The sequence below is a fragment of the Eptatretus burgeri genome, chromosome 1 (genome assembly GCF_056783735.1).
Source record: "Eptatretus burgeri isolate ZD-2024b chromosome 1, Ebu_testis_v1, whole genome shotgun sequence".
NCBI lineage: Eukaryota > Metazoa > Chordata > Myxini > Myxiniformes > Myxinidae > Eptatretus > Eptatretus burgeri.
This window is the reverse complement of record NC_140961.1, coordinates 50,045,967-50,064,144: the sequence shown is the minus strand read 5'-3', so window position 1 is coordinate 50,064,144 and position 18,178 is coordinate 50,045,967. Positions and strand designations below refer to the sequence as shown.

The 18,178-nt window shown below is 43.5% G+C and overlaps 1 protein-coding gene across 3 annotated transcripts in view; it reads right to left on the bottom strand.

Annotated features, from left to right (window-relative positions):
- The window catches only part of LRP2 (LDL receptor related protein 2), a 350,948-nt gene that overhangs the window by 239,354 nt on the left and 93,416 nt on the right, over positions 1-18,178 (bottom strand). For all 3 annotated transcript variants that reach the window (XM_085883670.1, XM_085883668.1, XM_085883669.1), the window contains exons 24-26: positions 7,443-7,559; positions 6,725-7,105; positions 5,770-6,018 (exon numbers count right to left, since the gene is read on the bottom strand). In XM_085883670.1, the coding sequence (XP_085739796.1) occupies positions 5,770-6,018; positions 6,725-7,105; positions 7,443-7,559 (747 nt within the window). The remainder of the gene's footprint in view (positions 1-5,769; positions 6,019-6,724; positions 7,106-7,442; positions 7,560-18,178) is intronic.

The window sequence follows — 18,178 nt, the reverse complement described above, 5'->3', positions numbered from 1 at the left end:
GATATTGCTCGATTTATCGTGGGGCCTGGGGGGGGGGGGGAGAAACAAAAAACGCAGGCAGTGTATAAGCGTAAGACCCAATCGAGGCCGGAAGGCCAATTATCTGCTTTTAATTGTACACCACTCCTTCCCAATTCCATATTCAGGCGATGTATGATGTCATCGCTGGGTGCCAAAGGAAGGGAGTACTCAGTTTTCACTCCGTTTGTTCGTTTTCTTATTTGTTTGTTTGTCCAGGCGACATCTCAGCCATCCTTTGATCTCGGAAGCTAAAATTTGGGGACAAAAATGAAGATGTGCTTTGGCAAAAACGCTATTTATTTATTTTTGATTAATCAATTAATTACTTAATTATTATCAATTTATTAATTAATGACATTTTATTTCTCATCATGGCAATATCTCGGGCACCTTTTGAGCGATGAAGCTGATATTTAGACATGACAGTGACCAAGTGATTTAGCTATAAAGAGCATTTTTGATTTATTTATAAATCAATTGATTGATTGATTAATGAATTATTATCGATTTATTAATTACTTATTTATTTTATTTTTCATCCTGGCAATATCTCTGGCACCTTTTGAGCGAGGAAGCTGATATTTAGAAATGACAGTGACCAAGTGATTTGGCTAAAAAAAAGAAAATTATTTATTATTTATGAATTGGTAAATTAATTGCTTAATTACTTAATTATTATCAATTTATTAATTACTTTTTAATTTCTCATCCTGGCAATATCTCAGGCACTTTTTGAACTACGAAGCTCATTTGTGGACATGACAGTGACCAGGTGATTTGGCTATAAAGAGTATGTTTCATTTGATTAATCGATTAACTATTCATTTTTCGACTTATTATCTAATTTTCAAAAAGGTACAGATTTGGACAAAACAGTGGTGGTTCAGGTATGCTATTCAGAAATTGATTAAGAAATTAATTATTTTATGATTATTATTTATTTATTTGAATGATGCAATTAATCAATTAATCTATTCTTGTACACCGCTCAAACCCAATTCCAAATTCATGTGCTGCAAAGGCAGCATCGCTGGGCACCCCGGCGATGTCACACGCTGGAGGATTTTTTATTTATTGATTTGACATGGGGGTGGTGTACTTTGAATATACCACTACTTGTTCTTTTTTAATTTTATAATTATCTGGATGAAAGAGGTGGTTGCACTGGTTCCTTGCAGGAGCCAAATGCATAAATGAACAAACAAACAAACTTTCTTCTTTATATTGTTATGCTTCTGCAAATCCATCACTCCCCAAGGCAATGTCAAACAACATATAATGGTCCATCAATCAATCCATTGGGACCATACTCTGTGCAGAGCGTTGGTGCTGCCAAAGCAGTCTCCTTGGCTATGGGGCACAATCCTGGGCAGGTCACCACTCCAACACAGGATACCAGCAAGTTGGTACTCATTTTTGCCAACCTCAGGATGACAGGCTGAGTCAACTTCACCTGGTATTAATTCAACAGCCAAGCAGGATTTGAACTCAGGACCCTTGGATCCCAAGCCCACCACCTTAACCATGAAGCCAACATCAGGCATACTTATTATTTTTGGACAAAATGTTACATAGCTCGACCACAGTCTCGAGAAAGTTATTTCATTAGTATTCGTTTTTGATAGCCCTTCCCTTATTTGTAATGGGTTTATGGGACAATATGCGTTGCGTGGGCTTTAGATTGTGTTTTTCTTTCTTTTCTTGACCCATCTATCATGCTTCACATTATTTTGCTTCGCTGTACACGACCTTTATTCAAGCAAACATGAAGACCACAGCAACAGGCAAATAATTTGCATACATGTGCTGAAACTCCTTCAAATCAGGCAACATTATCCAACAGACATTACACCTCAGACTTCACAAGACTCAAACCCCAGCGTTGCAACATTTTGTACATCACCACAAAGCCTTTATAAAAATCACTATACCATTGGACCACAACCCAAGCTCGTTTACTTTCACCATTAACAGCCACAATGAACGACCAACCACCTCTATCATAAATCACTACACTACAGCTCCTACACTACATCACCGCTGACATTGCTCAACCACCATCACAACTGACATTAACCACTGCCCTCTGAACCGGCAGGATATGAGAGAGCCAGACGCACCATAATGGACACTCGGATCAGTACATCCTGGCATGTAACTTGAGGTGCTCGTGTACGCGAGGCTCCATTCATTGTCATGTGGATAGCCTCAGTGTTCCGCTCAATTATGGCCTCCATTCGGTGTGTCACACATTCGTAGCTGAGGTGCACAACCAAACGCGCACCGCCATGATAATCTCGAAGATGGATGACGTAGCGGAGCGACTGAGGCCATTTTCCATTGCCGTATCATCGCATGGGCGGGACCAACGCAGTGGTCATTGTCCGAACGACAATGAGGGTGCTGGAAAGCGTTATCAGCTCATCCTGATCTGACTCTAAGCTCTGCCCTCCACTAGGGGAATATAAATGCCATATTCAGCACAGAAAGTGAGTCAGTCAGCCAGAGGAGAGTTCACCGTGTCCTTTCCTCCATTGATCTGGCATAGTATGCACATAGTGTTAGCTGGGAAGATCTACCCCATGTGATTTGCTCTTGTTAACCAGCGCAAATTCACTGTATCGCTCGGCAGTAATCTGGGTGTGCATTGAGGGCACGTAACTCGCTTGGTGTGGCCATCCAAAGGTAAGTTACTCACACGAAGTAGTGAAACCCTGATAGGATTGGTACTCCCAATCATCGTTCATGGTTGCTTAACAACCACCGACTTATCTGTGGCTGTGGCTTCACGACTGGAAGTTTGGGAGGAACTTGAGTGCTTCCCCTTGTGGCGAACCTCCAAACATGGGCTGTAACTATACGTGTGTGTGTGTGTGTATGTATATATATATATATATATATATATATATATATATATATATATATATATATATATATATATATATATATATATATATGATTGTGGCAACACAAAACGGGGTGATAAATGTGAAAATAAAATGTTATAGTCATATCTTGTGTGAAAAATTGAAATGCTCCATAAAAGCCATAGGCAGACTCTGGAAAAGCGGCTTAAAATCAGTTTTCGTTCCTTGACTGAGGTGCTACTTGAACTTTTGGGCATCGATAGACAATGATATGGTGGACTCTGGATAAAAGTTATCCATGAATTATCACCCCAACATGGCACTATGGGGTGTTGAAGTTGATCACCAGGGTCCAAAAAACCACTTTTTGTCATTTTGTACATTTTTATCCACTCCATGCTCCACAATTGTTTATCATGAAGCTACGAAACATAGGGAGCAATCGGATATCAAAAGATAGTTGCCAAATCATAAGTATTGAGGTTGCCGATGCTTTATTCGAAAAATTATCAGAACTGAAACTCGCTGATTCATCCCATTAACTAATCTCTAATTAATTTTTGTCATTTTGAAGTGATCACAGCTTCCTTAATAATGCATGCAGACAGATGGAAATGTGCACAGTGGAGGAACCCTCTGTTATCCTCTACGGGATGAAGTACCGATGTTGCACATTGATCAATCATCAATCATGATGTTACAATGACAGTGATTAGGCACTTCGGCATTTTAGATAGCAATTCCTGGTGAGGAACTCGTGATTGTCATCGTTTTGAAAAGATATCTTCCTCAATAATGCAAATAAACAATTGTAATTTCACACAGTGGTTATAGAACATACTTTGCTTGTGGATAAGTTGACGTGTCCATGTCATACGATAATTTAACGAGGCATAATTACCTCCGCCACCGAAGGTAGACAGAGGTTATGTTTTAACCCCTGTCTGTGTGTTTGTTACTTTCAAGAAATAAAGATTTTTCAAGTATGGTCACGTGTGTTATTCTGTCTTTCTGTTTTTCTGTCTGTTTATATGTCAATCACCTACAGGTCACAATTTCAAACTTATCGTCATGAAACCTCATCAAATGGTGGAGTTTGTCGTAAGTAAGAACCTTATTGATTTTAAGGTCAAAAAGTCAATATTGGCCAGATTTCTAAAATCCTCAACTTGAAATTTGAAGAGGATTTACATATCAGGTCACTGAATTCATCCACTAATTGTTTTTGAAGTCAACTTTGGCCGAAAGGTCAACACAGGCCAAAAGTCAACAACTTAGGTAAATTTTATAAAATCCTCAATTTTCATCGAGTTGACTTGAAATTTGAACAAGATTTGCACAGCAAGTTACTGAATTCAACCACCAAATATTTTTCAGGTATAATAGTCAAAAAGTCAACATAGACTGAATTTCTAAAATCAATTTTCATCTGATTGACTTGAAATTTGGAGGATTTGCATATTTGGTCATTGAGTTTAACAACTAATTATTTTTAAGGTCAAATTTGTTTTAGGGACTTCACAAGTATTGGGCTCTGCAAGACGTCTTTCTTGTTTGTTACTTACAAAAATCAAGTATGTATATTGGTTGGTCACATGTGTTAATCTGTCTGTTTGTCTCATTGTTTGTTTGTATGCCAATCGCTTTAAGGTCACAATTTCAAGTGGATCTTACCAAAACTTCAACAAATGGTAGGGTTGGTCATAAGCAAGAATCCTATTGATTTTGAGGTCAAAAGGTCAACATACGCCAGAGGTCAACAACTTAGGCTGAATTTCTAAAATCATCAATTTTAATCCGATTGACTTGGGATTTGAAAAGGATTTCCATATTTGGTCAATGAATTCGATCACCAATTATTTTTAAGGTCAAATTTGCTTGAGGGATTTCACAAGTATTGTGCTCTGCACGCGGTCTTTCTTATTCTGTTTGTCTGTATGTCAATTGCCGACAACAGGTCACATTTTTACTCCGATCTTGAGAAAACTTCAGCACCTGGTTGAGGCTGTGATAAGCTGGAAGCAGATTGTTTTTCAGGTCAATAAGACAAAGGTCAAAGGTCAAAGTCAAATAAATTATTTATTTTAAAACAACTCACTTGATATCTAAGTATGTACTGTATATAAAACTGAAAAACACGGGTGAACGGTGAACCCTCATCAAGGGGCAAGTCTTGGTCGACCCCTGTGAGTATGTCTATTAATTCTGTACTGTTTAAACGTGAGTTGGACCATGAGTATGTCTATTAATTACTTATTATTGGACCTTGACTACATCTTAATTAGCTCTATTAATTATGGACTATTGGAAAATATCTTTTAGACAAATAGACCCTTCAAGCCCAAATAACTTTGAGACCCCAAACACCCCTTGAGACCCATAAGACCCTTTATAATGCTAATACCCTTTATAACCACTAGACCCTTTATTACCTTAAGATCCTTTAAGACCATTAAGACTCTGAAGACCCTTAAGACTCTTAAGACCCTTAAAACCTTAAGGACCCAAAGAGTGATAAGACCCTTAAGACCCTCTATACCCCCAAAGACCCTTGATACCCCCAAATATGTCAATTTCCCCTCACTTCCCACTGTAATTTTGCATAATTGTGATGAACATCCTGTTGATTCAACAAATATTGTATCTGCCCGCTAACTCGGCTGATACTAGACTTCATGATATAGACTGGTTTTACATTTTCAAACTAACTAAACAATTTATTGGCAGGCATAATGCAGCCTTGAGCAAAGAGGAATACAATTTAAAATGCCTTCACAAATCTCTGATAGTCTCCGTTACTATAGGCTAGACTGCAATTGAGTTATGCTTTGTTATTAGATCATTTACTCAAGCTAACCAATAAATGAAAAGACTTCCCCACCATTCGCTTTGCATGATCGCCGGTCAAGCTCAAGTGTGTATCCACGGTCACAGTAACAACGGAATGAACCATCCTCATTGATGCAGCGCTGGCTGCAAAGGCCTGGGGGTTGGCATTCGTTAGTATCTCCACAACTTTTGCGATCACTCAGCAACTGCAAGCCAATAGGACAAGTGCAATAAGCACCAAACGGACTCTGAATACAGTTGTGAGAGCAGCCACCATTCTCAACCAAACACTCTTCTTCATCTGCCAATGCAACACATGTTCATTTGTTAATGAGATATGTACACTCAAAACAGCATTGATATCTTGTACAATGATTCTGCAATTATTTTTTTTACTTTTTTTTTTATGGCACAGTCCAAAAAGAAAAATGGCACATATACCCGATAGTATTAGAAAGGAGAGTTGGTTTAACATCTCCTCGAAAGACAAACATAATTCAGATTGCAGTACAGCCAGCTGGCAGCAACACAGCAGTTTTAGTATGAACTCATTCATTGAACAAGAAAATAGGATAAGACAACTGAGTGACGGGTTAGGTACTTTTGCTGTTTTTGCTTTTGCCTCCCTTGTGACTGCCCCTATATGTGCACTTGTCTCCTTTGTGGCAGCTACTGCACTCCTCCCCCCCTTACAGATACACTAGGCATATTTTCTGGCCACCTGGGTACATGTGCTGAGTCACCCTGGTGTACACGCTGTGTCCCGCTCACAATGGCCCAAGTGCACGGGCTGAGACGCGCTCTCACCCCGGCACACGCACTGGGTTACCCTTATCGCCACATAGGAGTGCACTGGGACATGCTTGTGGCCACCAAAATTTGCATTGGGTCACCTATCACCGAGTCAGTGCAGCTCGTGGCTGCACTTGCTTACACTGTAGCCTCTCACAGCTTCCCACTGGCATGTGCTAAGGCCTCGCTCACACCTTATACAAATAGCCACTCACTGCAGTATGGTGACTCATCTTCTTCATTTGGACAGTCTGGTTGTTCATTGCACACTCTTTCATTTTCAATGCATTTAGTGGTTCCTGGACACTGCCAATAGTCATTAGGACAGTGGAAAGAGGGCGTGGGACAATCACGTTCATCACTCATATCCCGACAGTCATCATCGCCATCGCAAAGCCAATTCTCTGGCACACAGTTTCCGTTAGAGCAACTGAAGTAGCCTTGACGGCAAGTTGGTGTTGGAGGACAACTTTCGTGCTCATCCGAGCCATCCTCACAGTCTGGGTGTCCATCACACTCCCAAAGGTCAGGCACACAGAATCCGTCCATCTGACACTGGAACTCATTTTCATGGCACATGCCTGGGGGTCGGGTCGCTGGATGAAGCAAAGAACTAAAGTGTTAATTTTCAAACAACGACGTAACAAATAAAGCAAGTGAAAAGTGTCATTGAACAGAAAATAAGATAATTGTGAAAGAGAGCATCTATAAATTTTCAAGAAAACGCATGGAGGGTGAGCAGCAGGGACATTCAATGCTCCTGGAAGAGAAACGCGACAAAGCAAACAAGGCAACATACAAACGTGCAGATACAACCAGCAAGGGGATGAACACACAGCACTTTCATGTTAAGTAAGCTGTCAACACAAAAATTCGAAAATAAAACCTAGCTCCTAACTCTGCCCTACTCAAGTAGCCCCAATTTTAACTTACGGCAATTTTTTTCATCGGAGTGATCATGACAATCAATGAATCCATCACAGCGGTAGAAAATTTGGATGCACTGGTCACCACTCTCACAGCTGAACTGCAACTGTGAACAAACGTAGTCTGTATGCAGGAGAAGGACATATGGAAAAATTAGACAATTTGCTACATATCTGCAAAAAGTGCCACTCCAGCACCTATCCATGCACAATATACCCCAACAAGAACAAAAATTAAGGATTTTTTTTTCCAACAAAATAGCAAACACAAAGCCAACCTTGTATGACTAGCAACAAAAGAGAAATAAATGTTGCATAAGGGGTCCAAGAGGGAAGAGGTCGATGTGAAGAAAGCAACATCGATGAAAAAACAAAGTTTTATTGATTCTCTCAGAACAAAACATGCTATAAACATGTGATTTGTATGATTTCAACAATTCTGAATCGGTTTTCTCGTTTAACTTTCATCTACAGTGAGGTCTTTGGGACACTGCACACCAAGAAGCAGCCATAAAGATTTTCTCTACCAGAAGCCAAAGCATGCATTCCTGCACATCCTCCTATCATTCGCTGATAGATTCGGTCATGCAACCCCCGACTGGGGGAGCAAAGCCAAAGGGTTCAAGAAGTGATCTCCTAGGGGTCTTCTGGTCTACATGTTTCCATGAGCCCAGAAGCAATGCCGAGCCCTTTGATTCGCTCACTGTGCAAACTTCTTCTTCACTGAGGAGTGCTGCAAATTCTCTGCAGGTGGGAACTCAAAGGAAGATCCAAGTGACATCATCAGGCAACATTCGGTGCCTGAATTCATCATAATCCTTGAGCACGATGATGCTATAGTCCCTTTAGCCAGCAGGTAATGACATACTACTGTTCACCCGTTTGCCACGCTGAGGATGGGTTGGATTTGTCACACACACACACACACACACACACACACACACACACACACACACACACACACACACACACACACACACACACACACACACACACACACACACACACACAAGCATGATCTTCATTTGTTGAGTCCAGTGGTGTTTTGTCAAGTTTTTCCTCCATTTGCCGAAATCTATTTACCAAGCTATCTTTGAGTGCTTTTGCCATTACAAAGAGCCTTTTCACACATATGTATTCTCTCACCTATTTTATTCACTCCCCTTTACCAAGTCAGTCAACTCGTATTTGACCACCTCCATCTGTTACAAATTACAATCATGATCCACCATCTGCACCTTCTTGAAAGAACCTTCAAACTTATCTGCCTTTCTTTATCTTGTTTCAAATTCCTCTTCCACATTCCTCATCCATCATTCCATCTTAGAATGCCATAGCTGAGCATTTATAGCTGCTCACCATCTTTTTCAATCATCCTATCCAAGTAGTCCCTTACCTTCTTGATGTTGATCAGCACTCACACTCGTCTTCACACTTGGAAATCTTTGCTTCCCACTCGATGTCAGCGCTCACACACCCTCTCAAGCATGTCAGCCATTTTAGTATTATGAACTTCCACACTTGCTTTTAAACCATCATTCTCCAATTCATTCATGCCATTTTATAAATCAGCTTTTTGTTCATCCACACTTGCTTTCAAATTCACATCTTAACATTTAAGCAGCCATTCATAGTGGCCATCATTTGACACCTCTTCATTATAGGACATAACTCCACATCTCCGAGCATCTCTTGAAAGCTGCAAAATAATTCAACGTTATACTCGAATTCTCCTCCTCCCATTCTCCAAGCTCCAAATGGAGTTATGATTTCCCTCCTTGAATGAGAAACCGATTAAAATTTAATGTTAAAATTGAAATCTGTAGTGCAACACTTATTCACAGAGATTCTATCTCAACCTCATACATACCAATGTCAGGGTGTGGATCAAAATCAATATTCTGCTTTAGATGAGAAAGTTCGTTGCCCCCCTCCAAATACAAATTTGGGGGAGAAAAATTCAAATTCGAGCCCAAGTACCAACTTGGAAAAATTGCTCCAAATTTCATGATCTGAGACCATTTTTCACAAAGTGTGCATGAGCTTCTTGGCCTCTCAACAACTTGAAGGAAGTTGGGTTTGAATTCTCACTCCTGACACCAATTTTTAAGCAGTGAGGGTTTCAGAATCATGGTGTGAGAGTTCCAGCGTACTTTCCCAGGGAATGATGTGCAGTGGCTTAAATGGTTGGAAGGACCTTCTCACTCTGATCCAATTATAACGATTCGCCAAAGATTATAGCCCTTGAAAATGTGATCATAATTTCCTTAAAATAAGTTCAAACTCACACCATGAACATTAACAGAAGAGAAAATAGAACTAGAATGGGTTTTTGTTTTAAGCACTAATTTATTTAACCACGCACTTATTTACAATCGCACCTCCTGGACGACAACATATAGTTAGTTATTCATCCAAAAGAATAACGCGCGAATGTTCACTTCTCCACACTATAGCATAGATTGTATGGCGACACAAGCATGCACAGATAATAATAAATCCTCCACTCCAGTGTGATAAGTAAAAATAGAGAAATTAGCTTTATTCTAAGTCTGTACAAAAATCATGGATGCCAGGACACAAAATATATAGATGGACAAACAGAACAAAGAGCCATGTTGATAACTCCTTCTGGTATCAACTTTCTTGTTATTATTAAACTGGAGGTCTGTGTTGCTCTCTGAACTAGAATTATCAGGCTTAGCGGGTGACAGAGTCATAAGATACGAATAACGGTTCTCCAGTGAAATCTCAACTGCCAGCACGAGGGACACAGATTTTGTTGTCTTCATGGAGTCCTGAGGTAGGTGAATCTGTATCCAGGAAATAGCCTCAGGCAGGCTGTACCCTTCAAGCAACACTCATCCGCTTGTCAAATCTTGGGTGGTTGTGTAAGGATGTTCCCCCAGCCAGAGATTATTGAACTGCAGCTCCAGTTTCACCTCCAAAGTTCACAATGTTCACCTCAGCCCCAGTTCACTCCAAGCACAACGTCTCACAGTCAGTGTTGCTGTAAGGTTGTTTTTAAAGCAAAAATGCCCACCTGACCATAGTGAGACATAGAGACATAAAAAATGCCCATAGTGAGACATAGAGAGACAGCCCCTTGAACCATCGGCGAATTTGAAGGCACAATACGGCTTTACAGACATGGTTGCTTTGTGCTCAGTCTCCAAAAACTTACAAGTCCATTAAGCTATTCCCTCTTGCCCATCCTCATCGCACCGCCTCCCTCACCCCCCACATACACATATCACGTGATTCTGACATCTTTGGGATTTTTAGGGGAGGGAAAAAGCACCAAAGTATCTGCTCTCATCGGTTACAAATGAGTTTTACAATTAAAATTGAGAGAACCGTCAAGGAACTATTTAAACAGCTGGTGAAAAATAAGGAAAAGCACTTCCTGTATTCCATTATTAATTCCCTTCGAGTAAATGCATGGCAACATCCAGCCATAAAGGGAAGGAAAACAAGAAAAAGAGCAATCAGAGATCGCAGACCCTCGCCAGGACTTGCTTTGTGTTGTGTTTGTGGAGTTTTGTGCAATGTATTTTGTGTGGTGTTTGTGTACTGGGGTGTAACATAATTAATAAAAGACATAACTAGAACTGCAACTTTATAACTGCTGGCAGTATTGACTGGAAAACAAGATGTCCCGATTTGATGCAACCCCGCTTTGATTGGAAACATGACCCTGACCCGTGATGTTTGTTATTATCTAATTTAATTCAGAATGGGATTAAGATAAATTCAATTCAAATCAAATGGAAGACCAAATACTGCAAGTACAATACTGCATTGGAATAATCAGAAGGAACTCCGGTCAGGTCACGGTTGGGAGCAAGCGCCAGAGCAGTGCGTCGCTGCATCGATTTTCTGCCGGTACTCCAGGGGCCTCCATCTGGCCAAACCCCAGGCAGATGCCTGGCCCATCCCCATCTCCTTGAGATGCGATCAACCTGCTGCAACCATGAGGCACGTGGTCAGCCCATTGGCCTCCTCCACTCACGAGGCTCCCTTGCTGAGAGAATCTGGTGAGCAGGATCAGCGTCAGGAAAATGAGCCACATGTCCATACAACCGCAACTGGCGCTCACGGACTATGCAGGTAACAAATCTCATTTGCGTCTCTCTCAGCAACCGCTCGTTGGATACAAAGTCCGACCAGCAACAGCCAATAATTCTCCAAAGAGAGCTGGTCCCAAAGTCTCCGTCTCAGAACTCTGGTCAGAGTCCAAGTCTCACATCTGTAAAGGAAGACTGGAAGCAGCAAGGACTTAAAGACTTGAACTTTCGTTCTCCTGCCCAAGTACCAATAGTGCCACACCCCGTGATCCAGTGAATCCATGACTCCCCAGGCCTTGCTTTGTGTTGTGTTTTTTTTATTGTTGTTCCACCCAGATGTCTTTTGACCTCTGGCTCACAACATGCGGAGACATGCATATCACTGCCAAGGTAAGTGAATCTCTCCATGACCTCAACATCCTCGCCGCAAACAGGTACAGGTACAGTGCAGTTAGACAAGATAGCAGCATTCAAGATGTCATTGAAAGCCTGGATATTAGTTTTGATCCAGGATACCCGTAATCCCAGTGGCTCCGAATCCTCATCCAGTGCCTCGAGGGCCCCCATGAGGATATTCAGTGTATCTACGAATATGACTGAATCATCTGCGAAATCAAGGTGAGAGATCTTCACATTCCCCAACGACCACAACTTGACCTCTCTCACATCATCCCCAAAATCTAGTCCATACAAGTGCTGAAAAGTGTGGGGGCCAGTACACACCCCTGACAAACTCAAGTAACAACTGGAAATAAGTCTGAGATGGAACACCTCACAGCATACCAGAGTACAGTTCAGACATCAGATTGATCAGTTTTGGTGGCACCCCACAAAGACCATGAATCCTCCATAGGGAATCCCAATTCAGTGAATCAAACACTTTGCGGAGATCAATATATGCTACGAGCAACCCCTGCCAAAACTGTCGTCTGCGTTTGGTGAGGACCAGAAGAGCAAGGATACGGTCAATCGTTGACCTCTTTGGTGTAAAGCCAGACTGTTCTGGGCAATGGTGCTCAAGCAAATGGTGGTGAACCCTATCAGGAATTATCTGAGCAAAGACCTTGCCCGGCGCTGAGAGCAGTGTCACCCCTTTTTTTTTTTGTATACCTTGGTCGAGGCTCGCATGAGAGCTAACACACAACTCACAGCAAGGAGGCATGAGACAAGAGGGGCGGGAGTGGAAGGGACAAAATAGTGGGGAACAGACACATTAGGTGAACTGTGGAAGGGAGAGGGATGGGGATGGGACGGGGAACATGGCGAATAGAAGATGGACATTACAGGGACTTTCAGGAAGGAAAGCAGGGGAATTGAAGGAAGTGGGCTTGGGTGGATTATCGGGGATAGAAAAGATCGAGGATTTGGATGGGGGAAGATAAGAGGTGGTGGTGAACAGCTGTTTTGAAAGCCTGGAGGGAAGAATGGGAAATAATAGAGTGAGGAAGTTTATTCCAAAGGTGGGAAAAAAGAGGAATGAAAGAGTGAAGATGAGCAGTGATTCGTGATTTTGGTAGTTTTACCAGAAGGGGGTTGTTGGCGGACCTTGAGCGCCCTGTGGAAATGTGGTGGGGACAAATCGCAGAGAGAGCAGGGGGGGGCAAGGCTGGAGAAGAGTCGGTAGAAGACAGAAAGACCACCGACCAACCTGCGGTGATTGAGTGAGAGGCTCAAAGACTCAGCTTCATTGCGGGAGATGCCGATGATCTTAAATGCCCTGGTTTCGACAGCGTGAAGCCGAGAAAGGTGGGAGGCAGGAGCACCAGCCCAGAGGCGAGAGCAGTACTCCATCAGGCTACGGACAAAAGCTTTGTAAGTGGTCAGGAGCTCAAGAGGGCCGAGGAAGGACTTTGCACGACGGAGGATTCCAAGTCGGCGACTGGCTTTTGAGGCGAGGTTGGAAATGTGACTTTCCCAGGAAAGGTCATGGCAGATAGTGAGACCCAGAAGCTTGAAAGAAAAGACTTCTTCCAGAGGATTGTTGAGAAAGTGGATGGGGGGTTTTGTAAACGGTCCTTTCGAAGAGACATAGTGAGAGTGTGAGATTTGTCTGGATTGAAAGACATGTTCCACGTGTTGGACCAGTTTGTGATTGATTTTAGCCAGATCTGCAGTGAGCGAAGAAGCTGCTGCTTGCCGGTCTGAGGGATGACAGATGGTACGGCAGAGGGTGGAGTCGTCGGCAAAGAGAAATAGAGGATTTTCCAGAGAGTCCGAGAGATCATTGATGAAAACCAGAAAAAGAACAGGGCCCATAACGCTACCTTGAGGAACTCCAGCCTGCACAGGAAGAGGGGATGAAAGAACTCCATTTAGGGCCACACGTTGACTGCGACAGGAGAGGAAGTCTGCGAGCCATGAGTGGAGATGGCCTTGAATACCATGGGAAGAGAGTTTGGTGAGTAGGGCAGGGTGCCAGACTGTGTCAAAAGCACGTGATATGTCCAGGGATACGGCTCGGATTTCCTGTCTGGCATTGAGGACCTCCATCCATTGATGGGAGAGCAGAAGCAGCATATCCAGGGTAGAGTGACCTTGTCTGAAACCAAATTGATGATTGGAAATCAAGCCATTGGAGAAGAGGAAGGATTTCATGTCTGAAGCGATGATGGATTCCATAACCTTGCTGATGATTGGGAGAAGGCTGATTGGTCTGTAGTTACAGTATCTGTTTTTGCACCTTTTTTATGCAGGGCAGTGATGTTAGCAGATTTCCAAGCAGATGGCAGATGACCTTGGGCAAATGAGAGGGTGAATAGAACAGAGAGAGGGTGAGCAAGAGCAGAAGAGCAGGCTTTGAGGACACGTGGGCTGATGCCGTCTGGACCGGTTGCAAAATCTGACTCGAGGTTTGAAAGCAAGCTCTCCACCTTGTCAGGAGAAAAGGATACAGAGTCCAGGGACAGTTGGGTGCGACTGGGTAAAGTGGGTAGAGATAGTGATGGGTTTAGGACACAAGATTTAGCTGCAAACACCGAGTTTAGACATTCAGCTTTATCACGTGTGGAATCAGCAGTGCGGCCATTTGAGGTAAGGGAGGGGATGGAGGGGGAACATACACCAGAAACAGATTTGATTAAACGCCACCAGGATTTTGAGGAGGGAGAGAGGTTTGAGAGTTCAGACTTGAGATGAGAAAGATATTGTTTTCTGGCTCTGCTGAGGGTAGATACACACTTGTTCCGAGCTTTGTGGAAAGAACTGAGATTGCCCTCAGTTGGGTTTGCTTTCCATGAGGCAAAGGCAAGTTGTTTCAGGACAACTGCCTTGCCACAACAACAAACCAAGGGCGGGAGGAAGGGTAGGACAACTGAACACGAGAGGGGATAAATCTGTGCATGAGGGAGAGCAAGTTTCTTTGAAAGAATTCCCAGGATGAGTTGATGTTTGAGAAAGTAGTGATAGGAGACCAGTCTGTAAGTTTGAGGGCTGCTCGGAGACCCTGCCAGTCGGCTTGAGTGAAATGCCAGACTCGACGGCGGTGAGGTGGTTCTCTGATAACAGCCAGAGAGATGTCCACTTTAACAAGGACGTGGTCAGAAGAACCAATTGGAGCGAAGGAAGAGCAGCAGATATTGTCAGGGAAATTTGTCAAAATCAGATCCAGAAGAGATGGAGTACCATTGGTTGAGATCTGGGTCGGGAAGTTGACCAATTGAGTCAGTCTTAATGAGTTGCAGAAAGCTTTTGCTGAGGTGCCATGGCAGGTGAGAGAGGGACCACACCTAGCCAACTGGCGTGATGACAATTGAAGTCACCACATAAGAGGAAGAGAGAGTTTGGATGAGAAGATAGAAGATGGTCCATGTTTTCGGATAGTGAGGTGTAGATGGAGTCATCACTGTTCGGTGGACAGTACAGTACACATATAAACATGAGGTGGGAATGGAGGGGAAGCCGAAGCCAGAGGTATTCCTGGGGGTGTGGGGGAGTGAGAGCAGTGCATGGAGAGTGAGGAATGGAGTCTTTGATGAAGAGAGCAACACCTCCACCAGGACGAGGCTCAGGTCTGTCATACCGTAAAAGGGAGTAACCGGGGAGAGATACTTGGGAGTCAGTCACGTCTTGGGAGAGGAAAGTTTCTGTTCGGCAGATAATGTCTGGTTTGTCAGTGGCAACCTGTAAGGAAAGATCTGAAAGGTTTGAGCGAAGGCTCCGGATATTTGAGGTCCACACTTTTAATGAAGAGGTAGGGGAGGAGGCTTTGGGTGCAGGAGGTGGAGGGGGAGGGGGAGGGTAGCCCAAGGGGCGAGGGGGGGAGGTAAGGAGGGTTGTTGAAAGAGTGGGGGGTATTGCAGAATAGCGAGGGGAGGGCCGAATGAGGAGGAGAAAAGGCTCTGTGGTGCTGGGGGAGAGGGGGGACAAGCGACAAGGAAGAAGGCAGTTGAGGATTTGAGGAGGTGGAGTGAAGAGATGGAGGTGAGAGGGCAGTGGAGGGAGGCAGCTTGGTGGATGAGAGGGGGGGAAACTTTGAGAAGGATGAGTGAGGGGGATGAAAGGTGGGAGAAAGGTGAGGGGGCAATTTTTGAGAGAGGTGAGAGGGCGGCTTGCAGGGAAAAGAGTGGGATGGTTGCTTTGAGAGTGAGAGTGAGGGGTGAGAGGGTTGAGTTGGCACTGAAGTTGGAAAAAAAGAATGGTTGATGGAAAGCGAGCATCCATGGCAAACTGTGGTTTTTAAAAGTTTTAGGTCAGAGATGCGATTTAACACAATTCTTGATGGATGCAATGAAGGCGAATTCAGAGAATGGAGAGAAGAAGCGCTGTAATCGTTGGATTTTTTAGGCAAGGAATGAAGGAGAGGTCGAAATGAGAGCAGTCTGTTAAAATAGCAGAAGAGTAGTGCATTGTGATACAGTAAAGAGTACCACATGTGTGAGAGAGGAAGATGAAGCATTATAAGATCGTTTTTGTTGTTAATATTAATGATTGAGAGAGTTCAACAGATTAGGTCATGGAAGTGTAGAAAACAAATCGAGGAAAAAGACGAGGAGGAAGTTGAGGAAGAAGAAGAAGCAGAATCGGGAGAAGGTCAGCGTGTTGTTGTTGTTGTTGTTGGGTATATATTTTTTATTTATTTTTATTTTTTTTGGAGAAAAGAAAGAGATTAGTTGGGAGAATGGGGGATGTTTGGAAAGTGGGGAGGATGAAAATTGAAGGTAATGGGGAGGATAGAAATGGAAGGTAATGGGGAGAAAAAACAAACAAACAAACAAAAAAAGAACGATCGAACACCGAGTGGAACCGGTAGGCCTCAAGCCTCGGCCAAGGCCTAGGCCTCAAACACCAGGTAAGAACGACGACAAAAATACTCACAAAATAGCACAATTTTTGAAACAAAACCGAACTAGAAACACACAGTAACATGTAGGTGAGAAAATTAAAGTTAAAACGGGACAAATAACAACCGGAAACTTAACTTTGAGAACGTCAGCAGGGAGCCCCGAAGGAGACCTCTCGTCGCTCCAAAACCGGAACCCCTTGGTAGCTGTTGCAGTCCGAGCGATCAGGGCCAACAAGGCCCCTCTTCTAATCAGTTGGGATGATGACTGTGTTCCAAACAGAGCACAGACTTGCTTGCAACAACACGAGTACAGCATTTTCACCAACCTTGAGAATTTTTTCAGCATTTTCAGCATGGATGCCACAGATCCCAGGAGCTTGACCCCTTTTCAACTGGTTCACCGCAGCCTGTGTTTCCACAACAAAGGTGGTTCACAGTTGATTGGAAGGTCAGCAATAGGGATATTTACACCCCTGACATCCAACTCAACAGCTGATGGGTCAGCCTGATACAGCCGCTCAAAGTAACTGGCCCAGCGGGCCTTCACTTCGGACTCCTCTGTCAAGAGCCCACCACCCTCCACTCCAACTGCAGTAAACTGAGGGATGGGCTTGGAGGAACACAATGTGTGAATTCCCCTTTAAGCAGGACGAGAATCACTTGATCACAGGTGTTGCTCTACCCTCTCACAGATTCCTCACACATAGGCCTCCTTGTCCACCATCAGCGCACATGCAGTTTTATGCCTCACCTCCCTGAACAGCTCAGCTCTGCCTTTAAGCCTGGCCCTGCGACTCTGGTCAATGGTATAGTGTCCCTTGGGAGCCAAATTTCTTCTTCGCCTGACACTGCGTTCGAAGACATCCACCAGCAACATCAATGATGGTAGTTTTGAAGGCACTCCACAACTCTACAGGATTCCCCAAAACAACCAGACCCCCCCAAATCCCCACACAGCCTGTTCACAAACTACTCAGCTTCCCGCTCATCCTTGAGCTTGCCAACAACCAGCCTAGGCTGGGATGGTACTATTCTCCTGGATTTAAGCTGCAACTTCAAAGTTGCCACAACAAGCCTGTGGTCGGTATTGAGGAACTTAGCACTCCGTTCAACCCTGCAGTTCTGGATCATCCTCCAGCAACCATCAATGAGAAAATGGCCAATCTCCTTTGTTATACCACCAGTGTTGGAATCCCAAGTCCACGATGAGCCTCTGGGCACTGAAACCACGACCCAGCCACCCAAAGTCCACGACGTTCTGCAAAGTCAAGGAACTTAATGCTATTCTGGTTCACACGTCCCATAACCATCCCTAACAGTGCCAGTCGATGCGTTGAAATCCCACAACACGAGAAGAGTATCTCGCTTAGGGCACTGATCAACCACAGACTTGTG